This window comes from Xenopus tropicalis, chromosome 1, assembly GCF_000004195.4.
Source record: "Xenopus tropicalis strain Nigerian chromosome 1, UCB_Xtro_10.0, whole genome shotgun sequence".
Lineage (NCBI taxonomy): Eukaryota > Metazoa > Chordata > Amphibia > Anura > Pipidae > Xenopus > Xenopus tropicalis.
Genome location: NC_030677.2, coordinates 154036744 through 154048836, shown reverse-complemented (window position 1 = coordinate 154048836; position 12093 = coordinate 154036744). Strand labels below are relative to the sequence as shown.

At 40.1% G+C, this 12093-nt stretch overlaps 1 protein-coding gene across 1 annotated transcript in view; it reads right to left on the bottom strand.

Moving 5' to 3' along the window:
- Positions 1 to 322: 322 nt before the first annotated feature.
- Positions 323 to 12093, bottom strand: part of mapk1 (mitogen-activated protein kinase 1) — a 35941-nt gene continuing 24170 nt past the window's right edge. The window contains 4 exon segments of the mRNA NM_001017127.2: positions 323 to 1027; positions 2147 to 2274; positions 3048 to 3157; positions 10547 to 10678. Of these exon segments, the coding sequence (NP_001017127.1) occupies positions 2164 to 2274; positions 3048 to 3157; positions 10547 to 10678 (353 nt within the window). The 3' untranslated portion in view covers positions 323 to 1027; positions 2147 to 2163.

Below are 12093 nucleotides of genomic sequence, written 5' to 3'. Positions count from 1 at the left end.
AGTTATCAATATAGTCATGAGTGCCAAAACACTCATTTCAATGCTGTAATTAACCACACTTACTTTGTATAGACAGAATGCAATTCCACTCCGCAGTGGAACTGTAGCCTCATTCTAACCTTCAGTGAACAGAATGAGATTTTGGTTTCACTTGCTTTATGCTCTTCCTCGTGTACAATTCAACATACTACTATTTCTCCATGCATGAAAAACGCAGACCAGATTAGGCCAGTGCATGGCACAAATGCCCAAAGTTTTTTCCCTGTTTGAACAATATATTGCAGCAGCTTTACATCTTAAAAGAATGAAAGGTTGCATTTTGTAAGCATGTACACATATAGATTTTATTAGGGGGCATTATTATCTTTTCAACCTACAAGGTCCCTTAAACATGGCAAGGGGTAAAATAGTTTGCTCAGCTCTGCTAAGTGCTAGAGAAAGCTAGTAACCGTTATATATATGATAAGCTCCATTAGAATTTCAAAGCTTACAACTGCATTTGTTTAAAATGATATGTGCAAGTAAATAGGGCTTTACATTGATTTAAAGTGCCCAGAGAATAACTCTCCCAAATAAAAAAAAAAAAGGAAAAAAAAAGGAAAAACTAAGAAAGAGGGAAAAAACAAAACACAATGCCAAATACCACAGTGTTTGAATGTGTGGTTTGATACAGTGTGCAGGGCCAGTGAAAGTCAGGGTGCTGTATACCCAGAAAAATGAAAAGGAATCACTGCATCTTTATAAAACAATACAAAAAAAAAATAATAATGTACAAGCGGTTAATGAAGGTCTCAGCAGGTGTGTGTTTGCCGCACCACTTTCACAAAGGAGTGTCAAGAACAATTCTCCAGATCGAAAGAATTCATCAGAAGCATAAAAAGCCACAACTACCAGGAACTGCCCTCCATAATGGCTCAAAGAAGTTAGACTGGACAAGCTGAGATGGAGCACAGGACACGCCCAAGGAGGAAGAACTGGCAAGAACAACACCGATGTCTCAGCGTGCAAAGTCCTTCACATCCTTTCCCTGAAAGTAAAAGCATACACTATTAATGTTAAGGATCAATTATTTAAAAAAAAGATTCTAAGACCATTCTAAAATCAGGCAATAGCCAGTATAGCTCATACAGTAGAGCAACACAAGGAATTCAGAAATAAACATACATCCAGAATATAGCTTGCAAATGTACATTTGTTAAGCATTTTACCCATAATACGCTTTTCCTTAAATATATAAAATAAAACAGCTGAAGGGAATTAAAATGGAATTACAAATCTTTTTAAAAAACATGAAGGGTTTTCTACCCACACATATATAATGCCACTAGTTTTTTTTTCTTCTATTACTGCCAAAGAACAATCCCAAACAGTTGGTGAGCAAATAGCAGTAAACATTTTTTTTTTTTGTTTAGCGCAAAGCCCAGGCCATGATTAAACTGTATTGCAGCTGGTGAGCAACTTGCAACAAGCATTTTGGCTTTCAGAACTGAATATTTGATACAGACATTTTAAAAGGGGAAGTTCACAGTATGTAATTTAGTCATTACTTTTTTGGGATTTTTAGAGTTAGAGCTAAGAGTTAATTACCCCAGCAACCAAATCAAATCAAAATAAAAGATGGCCTAAAAGGAAAAAAAAAACCAAAAACCGAACAATAGCAAAACTGATGCCTCACACCAATTCATTGTTTGGTTGCTGGGGTTACTGACCCCCACAAACCACATAGCATTTATTAGCTGCAGGCTGGAGAGAGACAGAAATGGCAAGGCTAACTAAAAAAAAAAAAAAATACAAAACAAAGACTAATTAAAAGTTTCAGAGAATAGATAACAGAATATCAACGTAATAAATGTTCATGTAAAGGTTAACTTTCCCATAAAGCTAAAATAAACTGTCAGCCCCTTACCTATATTCAGAGGTGACAACACCAACTATTCTACTTTCCCATGTGTAGCACTAAAGTAGAAATACGGCTTTAATAAAAAAAAAAAAAAAAAAAAATTCTCACCTACTATAGCGGGACAAGGGCCACTATTAAAGGGTTATTTGACTTACAATGCAGTCACGTAGAGCCCTCACCTAAAGTCCTTGATTAGAGAATAACACAGAACAAGTCAGAAACAAAAGAAATAACAAATTAGTTTACCTGTTGTCATATGGTGGTCAGTACCCTGGCTGGAATCTAGCCGTTTCTTCAAAAATTAGCTCCTTCAGTGTCTCCTTGGGCAAATCATCAAGCTCCATTTCAAATTTAAAGGGAGCTTCAGCTACAGGCTTAAAATAAAACAGATTATTGCAGAGTGTTGTGCATAAAATATTCAACATTAATATACATCAAATTAATTTCTTGTTGGCACTAACGGTCATAGCAAATATTGTGAAATAGACACAAATTTAAAATGCAATTAACCCCTCAAAGAAAGTAGTCTTTTGCAAATGCACCATTACATAGGGCAGCTATGGCACTAACAGAATGCCAACCACAGCACACACTCATGGCTGCCTCTCTGAAATAAAGCTCTTTTGTTTTCAATAAAAAGAAACTATTGCCATTTATTTTTATTAATTCATTAATGCATACAAGGTCTAAAATAAATTGATCACACCTTTGCATTTAAAACTCATTAGAACAGAAAAGCAAGCACTTCCCTCGTTCTCTTCTCAGATAAAATCTTAATAAAACCTAAAGCTGCTGCTGCTGCTGCTTGCACACAGTGATAAACAGGGCTGATTCGGTCATTTAAAATGAATTGCCTAGCGATCGATGTATGTACATGTACATATATATATATATATATATAAAAACAAAATATGACATGGGTGCTTCAAAGACATGACAAGTTTAAAGACAGAAGCAAGCTTTTAAACATGGGGCCAAACTAATATTAGTAATGATAACACCTATGAATTTGAATATGGAAGACCTTTAAGACAATAGTGACGCTAGTTATAACATGTTTATATATCTAAATTACATACCCAAGATTAAAAAAAAAAAAAAAAAAAATTAGGCATAATTAAATGTTCCCACTGGATAAATCAGTTACCTCATCACTTGGGTCATAATATTGCTCCAGATAGGGATGAGCCAAAGCTGCCTCTACTTCAATTCTTTTGTGGGGGTTGAAGGTCAACATCTTGTCCAATAAATCTAGAGCTGGGGGGGGGGGGGGGGAGGGAGGAGAAGTGTTAGTAATCAATTCTCAAAGAATAATAGCATCATCTGCTACATTACTTTTAATCCACTGTAATAGTTGCCTAAGTGAAAAAAAGGCATTTCTGTATACAGTAAATTCTTTTACAATAAAAGGTCAAAACAGCAGCATTTCAACTGGCTGCATTCTGTTTATCAGTGTTGTGAAGGTTCACCTGTAACTAACATGTATTGCAATGACAGATGATTAGGACCATTAAGTTTCATGCCAGACGCAGTCTAAACAGTACATTTACTATTAGCCTTAGGTCAGTGAAAGCACTAGCCAGTTTTTGAAGATGCCTTATTCAAATTCAAAAGGCTTGTATTACAGACACCTGCTTATCAGTAACCATCTACCTTGCAAGGACCAAACATGATGTAGCTTCAATGTTTGTTAAGCTCAAGAAATAACAAAATCTAGAATTTTTTGTGATTAAAACTATAAGAAAAGAGTATTCCCGGCACAAGCCATGTTGAACTAGAAGGTATACTGCCCCTTTAAAGTAGTATAAAAAACAAAGCTAAGCCTTGCTCTGTGCTTGTCTTTGTGGCATGGTACAAAACATATATGCCTGCCTTTCCAAATAAGGGAGGCAGTAAACAATAATAACTCACACAGAGAGGGAAACCACCATTATATGTTTATTAGAATTTTATATTCAGTCTAGAAAATTTTCAAAACAGGTTTCCACAATTCTGGCTTAAGTCATAAATATGTATTATGTAAAAGTTTCATAGAAATAATGTCAGACTGAGATGGGTGGAGTAGGTAGGCACTTATCAAGATTGGCACACAATAATAAACATTAGTTACAAAGAAACCATGTTTTTAATTACTGAACAGGAATAGCTTGGAATCTCAGAACAACAGAACAAATCACCTTCTTGAAGGGCCAAATGATCGTTCCCCGATCCGACGGAAAAATCAAACCTGCCTATTCGCGATCTGCACGATTTCAGGCCAGATGTTGGTTGGGGAGGCCTGTCTTTGGTGCCCATAAATGGGGCGATAAGTTGCCAAATCGGTCTAAAGGACAGTTATAGGCAGCTGAAATTGTCCCATATATAGTCACCTTTAGGCGACATTTTCCACTTGATTTGGGAGTGCCCACATGTCCCTAACTTTTATATCCAAACAATCACCTACCTAACAATGACATTAAATTCCCTGAGGTGTTTGCACTTGCCCTAGACGACCCTTAATTACACTGTAGACTGAGGTTCTAAATTCTTTTACACCAAGAAATCAATAGCCAAGCACTAGATAGGCACCTCTCTCCCACTGTTAGAGCTACTGGTCAATAACGTAACCCACATCTTTAAAGGAACAGTAACACAAAAAAATAACTTGACATATCCCTTCTAAATATGTAGCATTTAAAAAATGCAATATTCTACATCAGTGCTGTCCAACTGGCGGCCCGCGACCCCCCTCTGTGTGGCCCCCCACCTGTCTGGCTGCTTTGATGGCTTACTCTTGTGTAAGCTTTAAATGGTATCAGTACTGGGATTAACTGCCCCCCCGCTGCATGGTTCTCACCTCAGATTCAGGCTGTAATCAGGCTGTATTGTTTAAATATGTAATTCCCTGTGTTGTTCACACCTTTTAATCTCTGCATTGTTCACCCCCTGCAGTGTTCACACCTCAGGCTCAGGCTGTAATCACCCCCATTGTTCCCCTGTTCACACCTCAGGAGCAAATAATCCCTGCATACTACAAAAAGAACATATACTGAGGTGGTACTGCAATTAAAAAGTTTTTTAATATATAGTTATTGTGCAGACTGTAGGAGCAGTGCCAGCATTATGTCACTGTAGGCTGCCTGTGTGTGCCATACACACAGGCAGCATAGGGCAAGCAGAGTATGGCACACACAGGCAGGGTAGGGAAGGCAGAGTATGGCACACACAGGCAGGGTAGGGCAGGCAGAGTATGGCACACACAGGCAGAGTAGGGCAGGCAGAGTATGGCACACACAGGCAGAGTAGGGCAGGCAGAGTATGGCACACACAGGCCAAGTATGGCACAAACCAGCCAAGAATGGCACACACAGTGAAAGTATGGCATGCAGGCAGGGTAGGGCAGGCAGAGTATGGCACACACAGGCAGGGTAGGGAAGGCAGAGTATGGCACACACAAAGGCAGGGTAGGGCAGGCAGAGTATGGCACACAGGCAGGGTATGGCAGGCAGAGTATGGCAGGTTTTTGCTGTACTACAACCATTAATATGGGTATGGTCATGTGATAACATGGGTGCGGTTTCAAGTGGGTGCGGTTTCAAAAAGGGGAGTGGTCAAAACTGGCTTCCATTATCGGCCCTCCACTACGTAGGTCGGAAAAATTCCGACCCTCGGTACAACAGAAGTTGGACAGCACTGTTCTACATGGTTTTAAAATAAATTACATTACCAATGCTTTACTGTGCAGAGCTTGAAAAGGCGATACAGCGACTGCTAGACTTCCGGTTTAATCCGGGAAGTTAATATGCTGCATTCTTCATAGTCCGTTTTGAGTGATTTATGGGCTATTAGCAGTTGGGGCATGGAGAGGGATCAGAGATGTACCATTTCTTCTTTCCAGCTAAGTCTGTATTGCTGTTTGAAGGAGCGCTGTGTGTGGGGGGTGGAGGGGGGAGCGGAACAGAAGCGTGGTACGAGACTTGCGAGTGAACTGCAGCCTGTTCTCTATAAATCAATGCTTAAGTAAGATTTCTATAAAAAAATAAAAAAAAACCACTACTGCTATTAAAATTTCTGTTTGAAATATTTGATAATTAAAGTGTATAGAATGGATATTTTGAATATGAGACTAGATGGTCGACCACCAAACCTTGACAGAGTGTGGAGTTTATGCAATGTAGTTTAGTTCCCTTGCCATGCCAATCCACCAATGCTTAATGCAGTTCTTTCACCATCCATGGAGCCTGCTGCCCCATGCAGGAACAGCTCCCCTTTATTGTCCTCTCCCTACACACGCTCCATGGTTTTAGTTCTTGGGGATTTAATAATACACACTACCACTGTTACTTCTGTAACGCCCTTAAAGGAGAAGGAAAGGTTAAGTCACTTGGGGGTGCCAAAATGTTAGGCACCCCCAAGTGACTTAGAACGCCTACCTTGTACCCCGGGCTGGTGCCCCCGTACGGAGAGAACAGCACCAGCCTGGGGCAGCTGCCGGCGCTACCTGCTTCCTCCTCGCATGCGCCGGCCCACGGATTTCGGCAGCAGCGCGCAAAGGAAGGAGGAAGCAGTGTCTACAGGTGCCCCGGGCTGGTGCTGTTTTCTCCTAACGGGGGCACCAGCCCGGGGTACAAGGTAGGTCATGTAAGTCACTTGGGGGTGCCTAACATTTTGGCACCCCCAAGTGACTTAGCCTTTCCTTCTCCTTTAAACGCCGAAAGTATTATTCTGCTAAACATACTGGCTTAAGTTCGTCTTTGCTTTTTTTGCTCTGTTTAAAAGAAAAAAAAATTCAGACACTTGCAATTTAACTTTCTGTTCAGGTTCTGTGGTTTTCATTTTCATGTTTATTTTCCTGACCCTTGTTTAGGGTCACTGAGACCCTAGCAAAACTATAAGTTTTATGTTCTTAACTAGGGAGGTGCTGAAAGGAACATTAAAAATTTTAAATTTGAAGTATATGCAAATAAATATTGGAGGTAATGGGTAAGGATATTATTCATTTTTATCTCTTAACCATCCCAACATAAGACATGAGCCTTATCTAAACCCCTGTTTTTCATGTATCATTCTTCCAGAATAAGCTCGAGTTGCTTGCCAGCAAAGTACTACTGACTTACAGTGTGGTTAGCATGGCCCCCCACAGGGTGTCAAAGTATTATGAGATCCCAAAGAGCCCCACAATAAGGCCAGCCTGCACAAACCCAATTTCACTCTTTGGAAATGCCCCTAAAATATATTGTACAGTGCTATTTTTTATTTTTACTTTGTTGCCTCAACAGTAATGAGGTCCATTAGCCCCCAATTTCTAACACATTACACTTTTAGGTGAAGGTCTGAATCAGTGAATCTTTCCTATGTAATGCAAACTACCTGTTGCCCATAAGACAACAGGTATATAAAACGCTCTTGGTTTATACAATTGAATATACTCGCAAAAGTCCCTCCTTTGAGTATGCAGGGCATTTTGCACTGCTTCTAACATCTCATCTCAAATAATTTCTCGTTAAATGGGAAAGGTAAAAATTCCCAGTCCAGATAGTCATTAAGGGGAGTGTGCAAAAAAATGGAGTTAAAGTAGCACAAAAACTGCCAAGCGTCATTGTGAAGCAAAAGCAACAATTAGCTCAGGCTGGTTAAACAACCGTAATTGCAAACCACTTGGTTCCTATGCACTCTTAGCCAATGAATAGAGTAGGGTAGGCACAGAGCAACCCTATGATTGCTGACAGACAGGAGATATGCAGCTTTGTCTGGGGCACCTAAGACCTAGGTTAATGGCTGCCTCTCTGTAATAAAGGGTGTGAACCTTTATTAATAATTTGTATTAATTCACATTATTGACAAATATTAATACATACAGGATCAATTATTAAACCTTCTGATAAACTGTTAAAGAGCAATAACGTATACACAAGTAATAGAATCAAAAAGATTTACTTATCTTTGTATGATTATAGTTACAAGCATAGCCAGTTCTGCATCAATTCAGCACAATAGGGGAGCCCCACAACCTTTGGTGCAAGACCTTCAGGTTCCCGATAAAAAAAAGTAGAGCTCTGATTTGTCTCTAATACTGATTAAAGGAAAAGTAGCAGTGTTTAAAAAGGGCAGTGTTTAGCTTAAGTGCTAGTGGTCAGATCATAGTAGTCTGGATCCGAGACGAAATAGACGGTGACGTGTCTAATTCCAGATTACGCCGCGTGGCAGACATTGAATTGGGGGATAGCATTGAGAATCGCTTGCATAATACTCACTGTTCTTTAATTGGGGTGAGGATTTATTTGATTCCGAATTCCCTTCATGTCCAACCAGTCGGTAGCTCCCTTTGGGGAGGAGAAGAAGATTGCCTTATTATCGGTTTGTACCCGGAGCTTAGCTGGGTACAGCATTGCGTAGTTGAAGTTGATGTCCCGGAGTCATCTCTTGACTCCCACAAAGGCCACATGTTGTTTCTGAATTGGAAAAATATATATCTTTTTGTTGTCCTGGGTCAGGTAGCCTTGGGCCCACGATGCTCTTAGGATTTCATTGCAGTCTCTAAAATTGAGCAGTCTTATTAGGAGGAGCATTGGTTGGCCTCCTGTTGGTGATGGCCGCTTTGGAACCCGGTGGGTCCGATCAACAACAAAGTATGGTGAGAAGCTGTGCAGGAGGATCTCTTGTAGCCATCGCTCTACGACTCTTGCTGCATCTTCGCCTTCTGTTCTTTCCAGTAGGCAGACTACTCGCAGGTTGTTTTGTAGCTGCCGGTTTTCATATTCATTCAGCTTCGCCGCTAGTTGCTTACTTTGCGACTGGAGCTGTTGCACATTTGCTGTCAGGGGGTTGCAGGCGTCTTCCAGCCTTGATATATGGCCCTCTGCCTCTGTTGTTCTTTCTCTCAAGATTTGCAGGTCGGCTTGGAGAAGTGAGAGGTCAGTTTTCACCTCCTCAAGCTTGGAGGATAAAGCTACTCGGCTGTCTGTTAGCTGCAAGGACAAGCTGGATTGCTTGTTCCTGTAGAGGAAACGGGGCATGGGCCTCTTTGTCCTCTCTGGGTGGGGTAGTGCCGCCATCTTGTGTAGGCTGTCAAAAAAACTGTCCCAGTTTGGCAGCGGCTTCTGCTCATGATATTTGTGCCTTGTTGCCACCCATAATCTATATGAAGTCAGATGTTGTATCGTGGCTCAAATGTTGGTGTGTAAGGTCGCCTAGAGAGGCAAATTCAGGATAGTTGCGATAGAGCTCACAGGCACATGTCCACTCAGGAAGCCATGCAGGCCACGCCCCCCCTTAAATCTCTTTTAATTCGTTTACAAACCCCTTGTTAACCAACATTTCATGCTGAACATGTAGAGCACCTTGATTCCCCCCAAAGCTAGAATTTCTTTGACAACATATCAGTAGGGAGAATTGGGAGCTAACTGATCTTTTTCTATTAAGTGCCCCATGAATCAATTGTGCAGGTAAGTATTTGCCTGGCTTATGGTTTATAAAAGATAGTTTAGAAGACACAGTGCAATATAAAAATGCCCTATTCTGCAGGCAGGTTTGAACTGACAAGTGGAGAGACTGCAAATTAATGCACTTTGTGGTAAACTCCAATGCAGATGTTTTTAGGCTTTACTTACTCTAAAGGAGAAGAAAAGCTACTCAGGCATTTTATTGCCAATAGATTAGTCACAATAGTTTGAGCTGGAATACTATATTTATTCTTCAGAACTCTTTATGATACCTGAGTAAACAGCCCTAGAAGAGCCCTCTGTTTGTTTAAGCTGCTGCCATTTTAGCTTGGTGTGACGTCACTTCCTAGCAGCAGCGTACAGGCAGGGAACAGCTCTCAACTAAGATTACAGTACAGAGGCAAGGGAGAGAGAGCAGAAGGGAGGGCAAGAGGAGCAAACTGAGCAGACTTATGCTGTGTCCTAAAGGATTTTTCCAAGAGAAGGAAGTCTGACACAGAATATCATGTATACAGAATAGAAGGAAAGAAATTAATTTTTTTTCACCGAGGACTCAGAGAAGCAGTTCTGCAAGTGTTTATGGCTGTATCTACATAGACCTTTCTTAAAAAGCTTACTTTTTACCTTTCCTTCTCCTTTAATATGGTAGCTACAATATTATAGCCAACACTGGCTATATGCTTAAAACTGTAAATCTTTCTAATGGTCACAGTAAAAAATATTTCAGTACGCTGGATAACATTAACACAAAGCAAAATATAGGAATAAACAAAAGGATCAATCTACTGTATAGTCAGATTCAAAATACACAAACTTGTATTACCGCTTCTTTCAGCCTACTCAGTTGAATCAATGTTCAAACCTGCTTAATGGATCTTTGTAAACGACCAGTATATTGATTTTAAAAACAGCAGAAGTAGACTAATAGTAAACCTTCTATTAAATATAATTTGCATCATAAAGTAAGTATTAGAGAACACATTACTGACAAAGCTTAGCTCCTGGTTTGACTATATCAGACAGTAGGAAATTATTGTCCCTGATGCATTTAATTTATGAAAAACCATCAATCTCTTACTAATTCTGACGACTGTTTTAACAGAGCACTTAATGCAACCAATAGGTTGAAACAAGTGGCATACAGTTTAAAAATATATTATTCCTTGGAACAGTAAAATCTTTCCCTTTCATCCCCACCCCCAACCAAAAAATGAATTCAAATTACCTTTAGGATCTGCATTAGGGAAAAGTCTGTTCCATGGCACCTTATTTTTGTGAGGAAGGGAAAGCAAGTAATTCCTAGCTTTTAAATTGATTATACAGTTTAGGTCCTCTTGAGATGGAGATCCAAGAATTCCTGAAAAATACGGAACAGTTAACTTAAACATACAATTATAAGACACAGCAACCATGAAAATCATGTAAATTATATTCTTAGAAATGGTTGTTAGTAATGTAATCAGTTATAACAAGTGCTTACTAATGCAATTTGTGTCACGTGACTGCATGAAACATGATAAAATATACCCCTTCTTTAATATGAGGGTCAAGTCAGAGGTCCATGACCTAAATGACCTTTATCCTTGTGCCTTTATATGGTCATAGAACCCCTCGTTGCTTCTAATATATTATATTTATGAAAGCTAGACTCCTTTTAAGCTGGGTGCCAAAAAGTGGTCTGCAATACAATACTGTCCAATAAAGGTGGACCGCAATACAATATCAGTGTTGCTATAAATTTTACCAAGCAGGAGTCAGTGCCTATAATGATAACCTACTGCTGTTCTTTATGGTCTCATTGACCCTCGCAAGCAATGGAATAAATGGAACCATGTTTATATAGATTACGGATTGGGTTGGAGAAAAAAAGACAAAGACCAAAGTCCATCAAGTTGAACCCCTCTGCACATATATACACACACTTTATACCGATCTATGCACGTATATACGCACGTAGCTATAAACTATATAGCTGGAGCAGGAACAGACTGCCTGTGACATTGCAAAGCCCTGCCCACCCTATGCATATTCACTGCACTTTAAGTAGCTGCTGCTCTGTTACTGAAGTCTATCAGGGCCCCAGCCACATACTGAAGAGTCTAAACCGGAAGCTTGCAAAAGGACTGGGTAGAGCACAGTTTTCAAGCAGTTATGGGCATATTTGAACCAAAAGGTATTAAAATAAACGCACTTACTTCTATTTGACATTATTTTACATGGTTGAGTGCATTGTAAAAATGTATAGTATTTGTCCCCTTTAACAGAATCTGCCATCATAAATTCACTCAGCAGGGTATTCCACAACCGCACTGCCCTCGCCATGAAAAATTTCCTACTCTGTTCCAAAGTTCTGTTCCTCTAATCTAAAGAGGTAACCTCTGGTGCATATGAAAATCAGAACAATTATGAAATGACCACAGCATCTATTCTCATAAACAGAGGATTCCGAGCTGCCACCAAAAAGTTCTGGCAGCTTCTGCTGAACTAGGGAGTCAAAAGCATGTTGACTGAGAACCTACTCACCTACAGTTTAACAGCTAAGAAAGACTGCCCACTTTTTCTGGATTCTGGAAAGTAAACTGCCAAAAGGGTACTATGTCAAAAGCAATGCTATGTCCCATGTGAAGATCAGTACTGTCTCACGGCCAGCTGGTTTTGGTGCCTTCCTAATGAATCAAGCAAGCTGCCGTTGTGGCACATCCAAACCTAATCCACACACACACCTAGCTGGGGAAGGAGGTTCGCTGTACCAATGGCTGTTGCACTGCTTGG